Source organism: Gopherus flavomarginatus, chromosome 4 (genome assembly GCF_025201925.1).
Source record: "Gopherus flavomarginatus isolate rGopFla2 chromosome 4, rGopFla2.mat.asm, whole genome shotgun sequence".
In the NCBI taxonomy this organism is placed as follows: domain Eukaryota; kingdom Metazoa; phylum Chordata; order Testudines; family Testudinidae; genus Gopherus; species Gopherus flavomarginatus.
The window spans coordinates 153252695-153270153 of record NC_066620.1 but is presented as its reverse complement, the minus strand read 5'-3'; the positions used below and the strand labels follow the sequence as shown (position 1 = coordinate 153270153).

The following is a 17459-nucleotide window of genomic DNA, read 5'->3' as shown; positions in this document are numbered from 1 at the left end:
TGTTTCAATAAAATAAAGGTCTGTCAAAACTTGACAGAATTTATTGATGGACACTTTACAGCAGCAAATAACACTCAGAGTTCAACTCCCTGCTTAGTAGATATGGGCATCTGATATGGTTTTGTAGGATAGTGATCTCCATTGGTAGCCTCATACTTTAGAGCCACTGCCTTAAGTTAACAAAAGCAAGCGGAAAAAAAAAAGTTCTGGTTCCTAACGTCATTAATTGAACATCAATATGGAGCATGCAGCAACTGCGTCTTTCCTCATTCTGTCTCTACGCTGAAAACACCTGTTCATGTTCAAACACAGCTCTCTCTACATCCACAGAGTTTGTTGGAATTGTCAAATAGCGCCGAGCTAGCCTTGCGAGATGGGGGATTCTGCTTTCCCACTGAGTTTCAAAACTGTGGCACAGGCAAATTACAGTCCGCTTCTTTTGCATTATTTTTGTAAGCAGGAATCTCCAACCTACAATTCTTGTCAAAGCCAGATATTGCATTAGGGGAAATAAATCCACCATCAACAATGCATTTGTGCAGGGTCAAATATACACACAACTTTTAGGAACCCTGCTGAATGTTGTTGAAACTTTTGAGCAGTTTTTGCTACATTGCTTGACTCTTTCCCATAGCAGTAGTATTGTCTGAGCTTCTTTGCCATGCAAGAAAACACCTGCTAAGCACTGGCATTTAACTCAGCATTGTCAGAATGATTTTCATTTGATTGTGCTTCAGCCCAGAACAGTACATCCATTAATTTGTTGTAGGCTTGGAGGACTGACATGTCAAGATTCCAACCAAGTGATTAAATCCATCAGTCCTGTGGCATTCTTGGCAACGAACTGAACTGCCTCATTCAGCTAAGCACTGTTTAGAAAGAGTTGAAAGTTCTGTTAAAACCTGCATTTTCGGTGTCAGTGTGAGCTCTTCTGAGATGAACTCAGAGTAGTACATCAGGTGAGCTGCATGGTATTGTACAGCCTCAAATCAGGAATTTCAACAAGTAATTACCAGCTCTGGGGAAAGTTCAATTTTTTGTTTGCTGATTTCAGTCATTGGCGCAATGTGCTGCCTGTATCACAGTTTGCGGCCAGGGCAGCATTTAAAGATATTTTAATGTAGCTGACCAGTTTATCAACTTTACCTAACTCACATCTCCACAGCTCCCTGACGAGACAAATTATATGTGCATTACATGTAATATGGAAAGCATTTGGCATTAGACTTTGGAGAACAGATTTGAAAGATTTCATCATGTAAGTTGCATTTTCACTTCTTAAACAGATACTTTGACAAAATTCACACCATATCTTGAAATGGTTTTAATCATCGCTTGAGAAACTCTAGCATAGTTAACAGCATTAAAGTAAACGCAGTTGGCGAGCACCGTTAGCTTTTCTGTCTGTATATCTTTTGCCTTGTCAGAAATCAAATCAAACAGAACATGCAGTACATAGTTGTCTTGCTCAACTGTGGACTCATCCAAAATAACTGCAAAAGACTCATATGAGTTAATTTGATACTTCGCCTCCTCAAAATGTGTAGCAAAAACCTTTGGAAGGTAGTCCTGTTGAAACTTATTTGCAGTTGGTAAGCAAACGGCATTTTAGGCGATCAAGTTTTTCCCAACGGGAGATAAGCATTTGCAAATGCATCCACAAGTTCCATTCTAGCTAACGATGGGTCTCAGAGCTCTCTGTCATCTTCTTAAAAAGAGATGAATTTTTTTTTAACTTTTCGTTTACCAGCAATGCACTACCCAAAGCCCTCTTTCTGCCTTGATGGGTTTCCAAGTCTAAGTGGTGCTGAACCGTTGCCTGACGTGTGATCTAACAAAACATTGCAGCCTGTACAAAATAGTTTGTCACCATCAGCGTGTAGAATTTGGAAGCCAAATTCTTTCACATGATCCGCTATAGTAATGATTTTAGACTGTTATTTACTTACTTTGGACTCTCATTTTAAACTTGTAATTTCACCTGTCTTCCGGTAGGATGCCAATTGAGATCATTATTCTACAAAATCACCCCACTGTTCATATCTACCAGTCAGTGAGTTGAGTCCTGAGTGCGACTCACTGCTGTAAAGTGTCAATCAAAAAATTCTCTCAAGTTCTTCATCTTTCTATTTTTATTGAAACAAGCTAATAATTGCATCTGGAGGGGGCGGAGCAGTTCTCTGTACAATGACCCCGCTCTCCTGCAGCTGCAAAATGACAGACAGGAAGCAAGGGGGGCAGAGCTACCTGGACCTGGAGAGATTCCCTGCAGGACTGCTTTTGCTTAAGAGGAAGTCCTGTCCCTCCCCAGCTGGCTGTGACTAGCAGCCCCTTGCTAGGGCACCCACAACACAGGGGAGATTGGACCCGCCTCCTCCAGCTGCAGGAATCGCTGAGCTCCTGTCCAGTCCCAGAGCTTCCTATAGTAGGGGAAGGTACCCAGAGGTGGGTTTGATGTCCTCCTCAAGAACAGCCATGCAGGGAAAGAACAAGTCCTGCCCCCCTCAGCCCAGCAGAATTCTCAGCTAGGAGCCTCCAGTTGAGGCATTCCCAGAAGCATTGGGGAGAGCAAACCCACCTCACCAAGTCTCCTCCGGCTGCAGGAACCTCCAACGCTGTGGTCCATCCCCAGAGCTTCCTGCAGCAGGCGGAGGCACTCAGAGGTGGGTCTAAGCCTCTCCTCCCCACCTAGAAAAGCCATGCAGAGGAAGGACAAGTCTGGGACTTGCATCTAGGAGCCCCCGGGCTGGGGCACTCCCAGCAGCATGGGGAAGATCAGATTTCACAGGGAAGGGCTTATTTCATGGTCCATGACACATTTTTCACTGCTGTTAAATTTGTTGGGCCCTAAGTATAGCCTATTCCAACCTAAGTTAAAGAATTAAGCTTTAGTACTATTGTAACCATCAAAACAGGACCAAGTAATTCAGATATAAATAGCAGTAGGGTAAAAATTCAGGTAATTTCCCCTCCTGGAAAAATATTTCAGAGACTCTTCTCATTAAGCAACCTTGTAAATTTCTAATTGCAGAAGTCAAAATCTACATGGCTTTAGTAGGAATAACAAAGTGTAGTCCTGCAACAGACAGATCGTGTCAGACTGGAAAAGTCACAAGTTTTTTTCTGACATTACTATTCTATAATATAAATGAAGCCATGGAAAATGTGACTGCACAACAAACACAATCGTTGAGATCTGGTTCAGAGTACTACTCCAGTATCTCTGACTACAAAAGCGTGTACAGGTAAATACAAAGCATCTCTCTCCAACGACCATTAACTGTGAAATACACAAACACAGACCCCACACAATAAGAGGCTGCAGAAAATTTCAGTTTACAAAATTTTGGCTGCATCTGCTTAGTGTCTACTTGTTTCAAAATGAAGTGATAGGTACTAAAAAATAAAGTCAGATACACAGAGACTTGACATAGCAAGATTTAAAAAAAAAAACTTACCATTTTTGGGGGTTAAACTTTGGTTTGTTTCCATTTTTCCTGTTGACAACATTAATTTTTCCATTTTCTAGTTTAACTCCATCCAATCTGTAAAGCATAAATATTACAAACGTCAACTATTATATATTACTGATAATAGCTACATTGATAAGGAAAAATAGGTTTGAAATTTAGTACCACTCAGTGTAACATTGTGACCATAAATGAAAGGACAACAAATTCACATCACAGAAACCTAGGAAGTCTATTAAGAAACTGATAGATGCTTCAGCATAGATATGAAAGGTATATGAAAATGGATTGCTAGACTTCCCTCTACTACTTAATTACTCCTATTTATTTATCCTGGTCCAAGTGACAGGTGGGCTATATCAGAGTAGGCTCAGCCATCCACATAGTGTTTGCTCCTTCTGGGCCACACTTTGAGATATTGATTACCCTGAGTGGCGAGAGATGTATAGTGTTAGAGATATGCTATGAGGATTAATTTGTAAATTGGGAAAACACAAATGGTAGCTTTATTAGAAGGCTGAGGGACATTTTTGCTTGTAAAATGTCTGGGCTCTGCCCTGGCTGTTCTTTTATGTGCACCCAGCTGTGCTAATTGCTTCCTTTTTATGACCACCACAGAATGGCTGAGAAAGTTGAACAAAGTAGTATGTTAAAAATACAGGAGTGGGGGGAATTGGTTTACAAGGATTTACTGTCCTCAATCCTTTTCATGATGGTACAGAGAGACACAAGACAGAAAAACAGTATCATGCAGAAATGTGTACAATAGCAGAGATGTTCAATCTCAGCTCCCCTGGTTTCATCTTGTAATATTATCAGAAACACAAGACATCAGTTAACAGGGTTCCAGTTCTTTGCTTCATATTGTTTAATGCAAAGTCTGCAGCGTCACCCATGCAAAGACCAGCATCAACCACAGATGAGAGCCATGACTTTATATGCATCACAGAAAGGACAAAACATATGGCTCAGTCTGAGGCAAGAAGTAATCTGGAAAGCTACATTATTTGCATCTAAACTCAAACACAGGAAGTTCTCATCTCAAAACAGAGTAGAATGTATAGATCTTGTACAAGTGTCCCAGGATAGGATTAAGATGAGTCTAGTGCTGATGTACAGAACTTCCTGCACCAGAGAAGGCCTAGTGGTTCAGTTGGTAACACATTGCTTTAGTTGAAGAGCAATCTCATAATTCTCTTTTTTCACAGAACCCTCAGTTGCATTACTTAAGGGTTGCTAACACTTTCTCTTAGAGAAGTGTCAGAATAATCTGACCTCATAAGCTCCTTTTAAGAGGTGCTGTGGGTCTGTGAAATGTGGGGAAGTGGCAAATAGAAACAAACTGGGAATTATGTCAGCCCAAACTACACTGATATAGTAGTTTAACTGGTAGTTAAAACTCTTCCATTTTCTAGACAAGCTTATATATGGTCAGAAAGGAAGAAAAAGCAAGCACCAACGAAAGTGGATGCTGACAAAGAAAAAATTGTAACACACCTTATGCTTAAATTGCTGAGACCAAATTTCTTTGCAACACCTTGCAACATTTTTATGGGGTTGACATCTTCACCAACAACTCTGCCTTTTTTAGAAGACTTGGGTTTGTTGTTCTCTCTTTGATTTACTACATGCACTTGATTACTTCTGTAAACCTCAAACGCAGACTTTCCATTAACATCTCCACTGAAACTCATTTTATTAAGGTTAGAAATTAGGGTATCTTGATAGTCTTCTGTGTTTTCCTTATACAACATTCTTGGTTTGTAACCATGAGTCAAAAGATCACAAGTGTCCATGTATATGAACTGCAGAAGGTATGTAAACAAATCTTGATGAACCTTATCTATCATAAAGAGATCACATCCTACAGCATCTTCATCTTTACGATAGACATCTGGAGAGTCTAGTCGATTGTCATCTGAAACGAACAGCTTCCTGAAGAAGTCAGAACGCGTGGCCAAGATGTACTTGTGTGCAGGGATCATCCTAGTGCCAATCTGAAAAGTCACATCATGGATGTTGTCCATTTCATCTGTTTCCCCTAACAATTTGCCAAAATCCTCAACAAAACTTGATGATGACACACTTGGAATTTCATATAGGCTACAAAGACAAATAGTTATTTCTTATTTGGTAGAATTTAAAATTCTATCATGAAGGGTTTTTTTTTAAATGAAGAACCTACATTTTTGGCTATTCTACATTACTATTCAAAGTTTCATTGTATTCTTTAATACAGAGCAAATTCCTAAACTGATGAAAAGTGCTATATAAAAGCTAGATATTATTATGCAATATTACATATACATACATCTCCTGTGACATTTTTCTAAAGCACCAAATAAATATCACATTTTTCTCTTCATAAATATTAAGCCAGACATTTTTGTATGAAGTTATCAGCAGTGTTACTACTTTGCATGCTACCCATGTCATTTTTCCTGAAAAGAAGTGCTTAAAGTAACTCAGAAATGTAAGAATCCTTGACATGCTGCATACTGAAGTCCAAAACAAAAATTCGTGTTAAACAATATGCTAAATAGTCTAAAAATCTAATATGAGAGTGCAAGGAGCAGTGCATCTTTCAATGTTTCATTTACTCCAACTTTATTTCAAAGATTTAAGTTTTTGTTTAATTTAAAAAACAGATTATTTCTGCCTTTCAGTTTCTTGTATTACAGGGCATCTCTGAGAAATAAGGAACCTATATGTTAAGAAGGATTTCTATGACACTTTATGGAATGGAGAATTAAAGTACATGAGAAGGTAGGTTTTAAAAGGGACTTGATTATAAAAGTGTTTGGCTTGAACATTTTGCCTTTGTATAAACTAAGGGCTGGTCTACACCCAAAACTTGGCTAGGTCTACCTATGTAGCTCAGGGGCGGGGGTGCGCGGTGGGGGAAAAAAAAAAAAAAAATCACATCTCTAAAACATAGTTAAAACTGACCTAAGCACTGTGTACACTGTGGCTAGACCAATGAAAGAATTATTTTGTCAACATAGTTACTGCCATCTCAGAGAGATGGATTCACTACAGCAACAGAAGAACCCTTCTGTCACTGTAATATGTGTCTACACTGCAAAGTTCCTAGTGTAGACGTTCCCTAATGGCTTTTTGCCTAAACAACCTCTACATGGTTGTCTACAAATAAGTACTAAGCCAAATGACTATATTTACTATGATCTCTGCAGTAGCCAAAGATGGTTCTCTGTAAAGTAGAAATTTTGATTGAAACTGAAGACACAACAAGACTGTTAATGGAACAGAAAAATGTTTTACACCCACATCCCCCTCAGTATTTTCAGCAATTGAAGTTAGAGCCATAGATATCTGAAATATACCTTGTTTTAGGATCTGACTGTAAAACAGCAAAGTTACATCCATTAGGATCTGTGGTAACACTAACAGCTCTGTGGACAAAAGCAAGCTTCTCAAGTCGAATTCTTTCATATACACTGTTTGTATCATAGTGACAAGACACATCATATGAGGAATTCTGAAGACTTGATACAACCTCTGTTAAAAAAAGAGATGTTGGAAAACAATGGAAGGGTCAAACTAATTAAGATTTAACTGATAAAACAAAGGACAAAATTAATTACTAGTGTGAGTCCACTGAGTTGAGGTCAACAGAGTTACAACTGAGATCAGAATGAAGACTCTGGCCCAAACAGCGTTCACTTCAATCAGGAACGGCACGCCTAAAGAGATAAGCCTACCTCGATTCTGATCCCTAGACTTGGGAGATCTCCCACCCAATGAGTACTCATCTAACTCAAACCTCCTCATTTTGCGAGATGTGGCGATATATGTAAGATGGCATGGCTATGGATTAAATGAAGCATACTCTGCTTTTTCTATTGTACTTCAGTTACAACATAAGTAAGATATAGAACACAAAGTGTCCCTTTAGTATTTTCATGGTATATCTTCAATTTGGAAAATTTCAAAACAAAAATTTTATTCATTATAAAATTTATGTCAGGTGAATTCTGAATAATGAACACTGGGAAATATTACCAAGATATTTCTTTCCATTTCTGCTTAAAAAGATATTAAAATTATGTGCTGCTTAAACTGTAGTCATAGGCAGAATGTGGAGAACACTATTAATAAGCAATAAACAAAATGAAAATCCTTCTGCCTGTCCAAAAATCTTTCTACCTTTATAAGGTCACCAGTCCAGCACAAGGACAGGGCGAGTGAACCCAAGACTACAAAGGTCTTTAGTTCAACATCTTTCAAGAATAAAGACATTTTAGTGCATTATGGAATTGTAAGACCAGCGCACCATACATTGCTATGTGGAAGGTCCAAATTAAACAGATTCCCTTGTTCTGACATTTTACAGGGCTAGGAGAACAGAGATGAGAAGGAAGAATAAATATGACATGTGACCTTCTTGGAAAGTAGAGAAGCAAAAAAGGAAAACGGATGGGTTAACTCAGAGTTTTGAGAAGGGAAGGAAAGACTTTGCAATGAAGGAATGCAAGACTGGAGGCTTAAAATTGAAATTATAAATTGGAAATTAAGGTCCTGGAAATGTGATATGGCCATTCATCCACAGGCCATAAAAATCCAAACCCACCCAGCTTGGCGGGGACAAAGCAGTTACCATCTGTGGACTTTCAGTTGGTCCATGTAAACAGGGCTGATTTTTTCAACCAATTCCTATGGAACAGGTGTTTCCAATTACAAAAAACAAACCACTTCCTAAAACTGGGACCCTTAGTCATTAGATTCAGCTACGAATACAAGGACTGAATTGTTTTGGAAACTGAAAAATAAATAAATAAAGATATACCTATCTCACAGAACTGGAAGGGACCCTGAAGTGTCATTGAGCCCAGCCTCCTACCTTCACTAGCAGGACCAAGTACTGATTTTGCCCCAGATTCTTAAGTGGCCCCCTCAAGGACTGAACTCACAACCCTGGGCCAATGCTCAAACCACTGAGCTATCCCTCCCCCACAAACTACCTGCTGGTCTATATTAGCAGTCTCTATGAAACAAGATTAAGTTACCCTAGCAGGGCAATGTAAGGAAGCACCTACTCTTTTCACTTGAATCCATTCCTTACTGACAGGAGGACCTAGTTTCCCAATGCTGTACATCCAGTACATTTCAGGATCACTAACATTCAAATAAATGTTGGACACCTATGACCCTTTTCACCATGAGTTATTCAGGATACAGCTTGAGCACCAGAAGGTCACTGACAACTGAGAGAGACAAGTTAAATTGAACGTGGTGGGGCAAACAAAAAACAATAGCAAAAAACTAAACTAGCTGAACAGTGCGAAGTCTCTCCTATTTCTTTTATTTATCTGTCAGTCATGAAGGAAGCAGAGATAGCCCATCAAATACTACTAATAGATCAGGCAGATTGAATAAGTGAAAACTCCCTCTCCCAATACAAAACCTGAAAAAAATTACAAATATTGGGTGGGAGAGGAGAGATAGGAAATGTAAAGATATTTATTGAATTAGAAATAGGTCGTAAAATGTAGTAATTTACTTTCAAAAATACCATAAAAACCATGAACTAACCTTTCCTTTCAGAAGTTTTTTTCTCTCCTTCTACCCACTTTCCTGTAAAGGCATCACCATCCTGTGTGACAAACATTATTTCATTCCTATTTAAAGCAACATCAGACATGAAGACTTGGCGGCCATAGACCCATCGACACTGCTTCATAGGACTGTTGGATGACTTCCAGCAAAACACCTAAAATATGAATGGGGGGGGGGAGTGTTTAGCGAATTTAGAAACCTACAGAAAAAAGCAACTCACAGTGATGTGCACTACAGCATTATTAAACCAGAAGCACATGTCATCTCTAAATTATTGAGGAACTGAGGGGAGATTATGAATTTTTAGCAATGCAAGTTTATTTGGAATGAATGACTTATTTCACTGTGAGCAGTAAAGGAAGATGCTTGTATATCAAAAGTTACTGGCCCATTAAGGCTTTTTTTTTTAAACACTTCTCTACTAGATAAACTTACCTTGTTTTGATGTTCTTAACTACAATTGTTAGTTTCGAGTACCATTCTAAAAAGGTAGGAGTCTACTGTCGCTATCTGCATTTTTAGAATAAAGCAGCAGGAAACTGAAGTAATTACTATGAAGTAGCTAGATTATGAAGCAATTGGGATTCCAGCTGTACTTTCCTTCTTTCTTCTTGCACTTCAACAGAACCCAAATGAAATATCTTGTTCAAGGAGAACCAGAAGTATAACAGTCTTTAATGAGGGCAATTCCTATCAAGTAGATTCCACCTATTAGTTATTTAGGTACATTTGTCTTCTAGTTCCTTTACTTCTAACATCATATGACATTCAAAAGATATCTATTATTTTATAATAACAAAGATAGTCTAACACACACAATATGCCTGTTTTTAACAATCAGACTAACACCACCAAAAATACCTCAATGCTTTTTTAAACTTTAAGAAGATAAAAACTTAAGAATGGTATGATCCAGTATAGTCAATGGCCTTCTAGGCCAATATTCTGCCTTCTGACAGTAGCCAGTGCCAGATGCTCCACAGGAAATGAACAGACCAGGGCAATTATTGAGCGATACATCCAGTCATCTAATCCCAGCTTCTGGCAGTCAGAGGCTTACAGACACCCAGAGCTTAGGATAACGTCCCTGACCATCTTGGCTAATAGCACTGATGGACCTATCCTCCATGAACTTCTTTAATTCTTTTTTGAACTCCATTATAGTTTTCACCTTCACAATATCCCCTAGCAATGAGTTTCACAGGTTGATTGTGCGTTGTGTGAAGAAGTACTTCTTCACGTTTTTGTTAAACTTTCTGCCCATTAATTTCACTGGGTGACCTCTGGTTCCTATGTTATGTGAAGGGATAAATAACTCTTCCTTATCATCACCTTCCCCACACCATTCATGACTTTATAGATCTCTATCATATCTACCCTTGGTCGCCTCTTTTCAAAACTGACCAGTCCCAATTTTTTAATCTCTCCTCATATGGAAGCTGTTCCATATACCTAATGATTTTTGTTGCCCTTCTCTGCATGTTTTCCAACTCTAATGTATCTTTTTTGACACAGGGCAAGTAGAACAGTAAGTTGTATTAAAGATATGGTTGTCCCGTGGATTTATACAGTGGCATTATGCTATTTTCTGTCTTATCTATCCCCTTCCTAATTGTTCCTAACATTCTGCTAGCTTTCTTGACTGCCACTGCACATTGAGCGGATGTTTTCGGAGAACTATCCACAATGACTGGAAGATCTCTTTCTTAAGTGGGAACAGCTACCCAACATTTTGTATGTAAAGTTAGGATTATGTTTTCCAATATACATTACTTTGCATTTATCAACATGAAATTTATCTGCAATTTTGTTGCTCAATTACCCTCATTTGTGAAATCCCTTTGTAACTGTTCACAGTCAGCCCTGGACTTATCTATTTTGAGCAATTTTGTATCATCTTCAAATTTTGCCACTTCAATGTTCACCCCTTTATTGAGATAATTTATTAATATGTTGAACAGCACAGGTATCAATACAGAACCTTGGGGGAACCCCACTATTTTTCTCTCTCCTTTGTGAAAAATGACCCTTTTAACCAGTTACTGATCCATGAGAGCACCTTCCTTCTTATTCTATGACTGCTTACTTTGCTTAAGAGCCTATGGCATTCAACCTTGTCAAAAGCTTTTTGGAAGTCCAAGTACACTATTATCAACTGGATCATTCTTGTCCACGTGCTTGTAGACTGCCTCAAAGAACTCTAATAGACTGGTGAGACATGATTTCCATTTACAAACACCATGTTGACTCTTCCTAATCATACTGTGTCATCTATGTGTCTGATAAATCTGTTCTTTACTATAGTTGTAACCAATGTGCCTGGTACTGACTTGTAATTGCCAGGATTGCCTCTGGAACCTTTTATAAAACTCAGCATTCACATCCAGTCATCTGGTACAGAGACTGATTTAAGTGACAGGTTTCATATTGCAGTTAATAGTTTTGCTATTTCATATTTGAGTTACATCAGAACTCTTGGGTGAATACCATCTGGTCCTTATTACATATTACTGTTACATTTATCAATTTGTTCCAAAACCACCTCTGTTGACGTCTCATCTGAGACAGTCCCTCAGATCTGTCAATTCAAAAGAATGGCTTTGCTGTAATAATCTCCCTCACATTTAATTCAGTGAAGATCAACGCAAAGAATTCATATCACTTCTTCACAACCTTCTCTTCCTTGAGTGCTCCTTCAGCACTTTGATTGCTCAGTGGCCCCACAAATGCTTTGTTTTATACAGGCCAAGCTTACAAAGCAGAATCAGAGATTTGGTTATGATCAAAGATTACCCCGGAACACATTTAAAGTAGGACAGATTTACAGAACTGCAGGTGGGGGAGAGGGGCGGGTGTGACAATCTGTACCCCTATGTTCACCTCTTTTATAAGACTATGATAAATTCTATACAAAGTATGGCTTGTGAAGTATCATTCAAAAACTCAATTTGCTGATCATTATTGTCCTAGTAAAATATGTGTGGCACCACTGTATGTAAAGTTATAAGAATCCTCTGTAAGGTATTACTAAGACATGTTACAAGTCTGGGGAACAGTCACAAATCCCAGAGCCAAAGACTCACCAAAACCTCAGCCAGGTGTCAAAAGAATCACATGAACCATCTCATGTTTAAGTGACCATTCTTTAGCAGGAAAGAGGGTGTGTGGGTGAAAAAAAAAATCTACATCTTGACAAAAAAAGCAGCTTGGGGTTCCCATCTACGCAGACTTTTTGCCACCAGAATCTCAGGTGGAAATGTTTCTTAAAGAAGAGAAAGAACTATGAGAAGGGAGATTAGATGCCCTGAGTTCTCTCCTTTCTCACTACCTATGGCATCAACACCACCTGAAGAAAAATGAAGTGACATTAGATTGGGGGAGGGATCCTGACTGCAAGAAATTCAATCAGTAAGCTTGCTGAAACGTGTTGAAAGAAACCTATGTTTTGAATTCACTTAGCTTGTTAAAAGCAATATGCAACTAATACCTAACTTATTTTCTTGTAACCAATAATGACTTTTATGCCTCATTACTAGTAATCACTTAAAATCTCTTTCTATAGTTAATAAATTTGTTTTATTGTTTTATCTGAAGCAGTACGATTGATCGGATTGAAGTGTTTGGGAAACTCCATTTGAGATAAGAGGATTTGTGCATATCATTTTCGATTAATAAAATTATAGACTTTATATGAGCTTGTATTGTCCAGCAGAGCTAGGCAGTACAAGACATACATTTCTGGGGAAAGTTTGGGACTGGGAATTTGCTGGTGTTCCTCTACAGTGTAATTCAAAAGTGACTGGTAACAGCACTGATATATTATAACAGAGTAAATTACATGCTAGAGGCTGTGTGCGAGCAGACCAGAAGTGGTAGCTCTCACAGCAAAGCACTGTAAAATTCACCCAAGCCTTGGATAACTGAGGGGATACAGCTGTTCTTCGGTCCAGATTGTACCCTGGGTAATGTCACCAAGGGAAGAAGCTGTGCAGCAAGTTTCCTTTTCCTTCAGTACTGCATGAGGAGAGGGGAGATAAGGCCAGACGACCAAATGTCGATTCAGTGCTGAAAAGCATGAGAGGGTCCCCATTCCTTCCAAGCAGTCATTTGTGATGTTCGTGCCTAAGACAACCTTGATACTCACGAAACTACCAGTTTCCATTTTATTTGCACACATTCTGGCGTAAATTGGCATAATACCACTGAAATAAACAGAGCTATGCCAACCCAATGTCTCTAGGAATTAGAAGATATTGCAGCCACACTGGATCCCACAGGCACAGTAACTTTACAAGTAACGTGGCTTACAGCATGCATGTGCACACATATGAACATCTTGACAAAATAAACTCCATTTGACAAAATATTACCATCTAATTTGAAAGACTAGATGCACCTATCAAAAATCCGCTTTATCCTATAAAAAGAGCTCAGTCACGTAGCAAAAATGAAGACTGAAAAATGCAGAAAGGAACACCAGTTCAGTTCTATCCTCTTTATTCTTCTTGTGCTAACACAATTTTAGATTTCTCTTCCATGCAGGATTTTCATTAAACAAAAACTTTACAACCACCACTAGATGGTGCCATAAGTTTAGAACTTGCAATGAACTAACTGAGGATGCTTTGAGGGTTCCTAGGAAGAGTTGCTATAATATGGAAAGCTTTAGTAAATTCTTCTGCATTGTCACACTGTGGTTCTGTTCTCAGTTTGCCTGGCCCTTCAATATATCTCCTGTTTCAAAATAATTAATACATTAGGCAGACAACTTACTCGTCCAGCTTCATCCAGGGCAAGAATGCAAGTCTTTTGACCCCCATTTTCTTTGAGATGTTGAGGATCCATCTTGTATTCCAAATATCCCCCATTAACAAGAACCTTTTTTAGGTTAAGCTGTCTGAATGAACACAAAAGCAACAATAACATTAATATTTCTCCTACAAATCCATTAACATGTACATAGAAGTGTCACAAACATTGAGATTTTATATTTAGAGAATCACTTTAAAAAGCAGCTATGGTAACATACATAGTTTGTTACTGTGATTAATTTTCCCTTGTGGTACATTTACCAGTCCTCAAAAACAGAATATTCTCATGGCTTGAGACAGACAGTAGTTGTCTCATGTCCATCCATTCTTCAAAATAGGTTATCTTCATCACCACAGGGAGAATACCCTCCTCCTGTAAAGAACTGATGGACATGTCAAAAAATATGAAAATAATCCTCAAGCTCAAGACTCCGGGACAGAATTACACTGTCTTGTACAGCTAGGGCACATTAGACTTTTTTTTAAAGTTTCTTCTGCTGAAAAAAATCATCACACAGCACAGTATGAGAACAACAAAATTAGTTATCAATTCATCTTTCCTTTTTGTTCTGATCCATGAGACCAACCTCACCCAGATAGAAAGAAGTAAAAAAGACTCCCCTTAGCCTTTCCCAGTAGGCAGACTGGCACCCAAAGGTTTTACACAATGACTAAACTGGGCCAGCAGCAGCAGTATGGATGTGTGAGAGAAGGCTCAGGGCTAGGGCAGAGGTTGCAGTGGTGGAAGTGAGTGCAAAGGGGGGGGTATAGCACTTGTCTCAGAGAGAAGGGAGGCCTCCCCAGCTCCAATCGGCATGTCCCTGCAGCTCCTAGGTGGAGGGGCCCAGGGGGCTCCATGCTCTGCCCGCACCCACACACAGCTCCCCCGCAGCTCCCACTGTCTGTGGTTCCTGGCCAGTGGGAGCTGGCGCATGTGGCGGAAGCACAATGTGGAGCCCCCCTGGCCATCCCTCCCCCTAGGAGATGCAGGGACATGCCATTTGGAGCTGGGTAGGGAGCCTGCCCACCCCACCAACCCTCTCTCCACTTCCCCAGCATCAGCGGGGGTCCTGGCCCACACACTGCCGCCCACCCATCCCCCACCAGCAAAGGTCCTGGGCCGAGTGCCACTGCTCCTCCCCCCCACCAGCACCAGCGGCAGTCCTGAGCTGCGCACCAGAGCACCCTGGTCCAAGTTTTAGTTAGAGGTATATAGTAAAAGTCCTGGACAGGTCACGGGCCATGAATTTTTATTTACTACTTGTGACCTGTCCGTGGTTTTTACTAAAAATACCTGTGACTAACACATAGCCTTACTTATAGTTTTGACACAGACTCCTAAACATATTAGAATGCAACACATTGAACTTTATACATTGAACAATCCATCTTCCTCCGGTTTCAATAGTTCTTACCCATCATCCATTAATTAAAACTTGGATTATTTAAAAATCTGTACTTCATCCTTACAGAATTCATCAAGTTTCTGGGTGGATAAAATTGATTTAAAAAACAAAAATCAGATTCTTTTAAATTTAAATCCTTTTCTTTTAAAAAATAAACCTGTTTTAAAATAAAATTTTAAATTATTAAAATTATTAAAATCATTTTAATAAAAAAATATGCAGTAATAAGCCCTCCTCAAGTTTTAAATGAGTCAAAGGGTGTTACTTTACTTGTATGCAAAACTCAGGGGAAAACATCTTTAACTTCGGAGGTTAACTTTATGTATGTGTCACAATATCATGTGCTGCATTAAGTAGCTACATTATTTTCAGTTTTTGCCACATAATGAATGCTAGTATGTATTTCTTCAAATGTTTTTCATTTTGTTGGGCAGAAAAGCTTTTTCCTTAATTACTTTTGGTTTCAGTTCAGCTAGCAGGTGCAGAGATCCTATTTTCTTCACTTTGAATAGTTTAAAGTTGAGAAACGAATTGAGAGTTTAAAAAGCAGGAAAGCTTTGTTTTGTTCTTCCATTCTATTAATAAATGCCATGTGGTGGAGGATCGGATCCACTAATTCTAAGAACTTGAATACCATCCAGATTTTCAAAGGTTTTGAGGTGCTTTAAGATACAGGATTTTCAAATACACCTAAACCAGTTCAGCGCCTAACTCTTTATTTCTGGTCACCAGGAGTCAGGTTTTGAAGGTTCTCAGGTGCTGCTGAAAATCCCAATGGTCTCTAACTCCCATTGATTTAGGTGCATTTTAAGGCACCAAAGAACCTTCACAAATCTGGCCCATGGTGACCAGAAGAAAATCCATCAATTCAGTAATGACAGTTAATAGCTCTTTTGTTTATTAAATCAGTTTTAAATGCAACACATTTTTATAAACTTACTGTCCTATGTACCCGGCACATTAAAAGGTCAAATGAAATTCTTAAAATATTGTTTTTGTGAATATTACTTGAATTCCAATGTCCATCTAAATTTAGGTTGGCACAAATTCAAGTTAAAAAAAGATCTAGTAAAGAAATGGGCCTAACACAGAAAAGCGCAAAATTAACAATCTGAATAAATATATGTTAAGCTATATAATTGCTTAAAAATAAATACATATAGATATAGTGAAAACCTCCTGGTTAGCACAGGCACCCATTCTATAATTTAAAGGCCACATTTGGTTGCAAAACAACATTTTTAATGATTATACTAACTAATGAGAATTAACCTCTTTAGGAAAATAACTAAAAATCAGTGATTTAAGTCACTTTGATCTAAAGTAAATAAACCCTGACAAATTTTGAGACTACTTTCTTCTCCCTGTCCTAAATTAGAAGGGATTTTAAAAGGGTTTACATATAAGTATGGAAGTTTCTCCATCATCATCAAATTGAGAAATAAGACTGGAGGATTCAGAAATGACAGCTGCAGGAAGAAAAAATTAAGAGTAAACCTTTTAGCTAGAAAAAAAGGAAGCTTCTCTTAATGTTTTCCCCCTCATCTGATTTTCCAGCATCTGCAACCTCCACAGATTTGTTTCGTTTAAATATTCAGTAATTGAAAGTATCCAATTATTCATACTCTGATTTCTTGAAACTTTTTTAACAGTTGTATTTTAACTCAGCTATCAGCATATGGCGATTTTACACACCTACAAATACAAAATAAATCTATTTATTAAAGAAACAAGGCCAGCCTTCAATGTCTCCACTAAATAAACTATTATATCAAGCCAAGCTCAAGAAGTCAAGGAAGAAGAAACTTTAAAGGTGACCAGGTACAGATCACTTCTTGAACACGAACATCCCTCTTCCAAATCTCTTCCAAAATAGTTTGAAAAAAGAAAAAAAACACAGTGAAACTAACTTAGTATTGTACTTCCACTTAAAGGAAAAAATACATACTTGGAAGCCATCTTCTTGCACTGATAGTCTGTGAGCAAGTAAATATCCCCTCTTTCAGTAACACATACTGTAGCACCATCACTTGCAGCAACTAAAGACATGGTGATGTCCTTATGATGCAAAGCAGAGACTTGGCGAGGAGCAGTTACACACTTCTCTCCATTAGGATCCAGCAAATATCCTACAACAAAATACAACCCTCTCATGTATGTCACTGAGATTCATAATTATTTGTCATTTGATTCTG

General features: G+C 38.5%; 1 protein-coding gene across 2 annotated transcripts in view; it reads right to left on the bottom strand.

The window, feature by feature from the left end:
- The window catches only part of IBTK (inhibitor of Bruton tyrosine kinase), a 109122-nt gene that overhangs the window by 70905 nt on the left and 20758 nt on the right, over positions 1-17459 (bottom strand). For both annotated transcript variants that reach the window (XR_007773972.1, XM_050950088.1), the window contains exons 8-13: positions 17213-17393; positions 13821-13944; positions 9024-9201; positions 6815-6989; positions 4968-5573; positions 3459-3545 (exon numbers count right to left, since the gene is read on the bottom strand). Coding sequence is in view for 1 of the 2 variants with exons in the window: in XM_050950088.1 (XP_050806045.1) it covers positions 3459-3545; positions 4968-5573; positions 6815-6989; positions 9024-9201; positions 13821-13944; positions 17213-17393 (1351 nt within the window). In the remaining variant the exon portion in view is untranslated. The remainder of the gene's footprint in view (positions 1-3458; positions 3546-4967; positions 5574-6814; positions 6990-9023; positions 9202-13820; positions 13945-17212; positions 17394-17459) is intronic.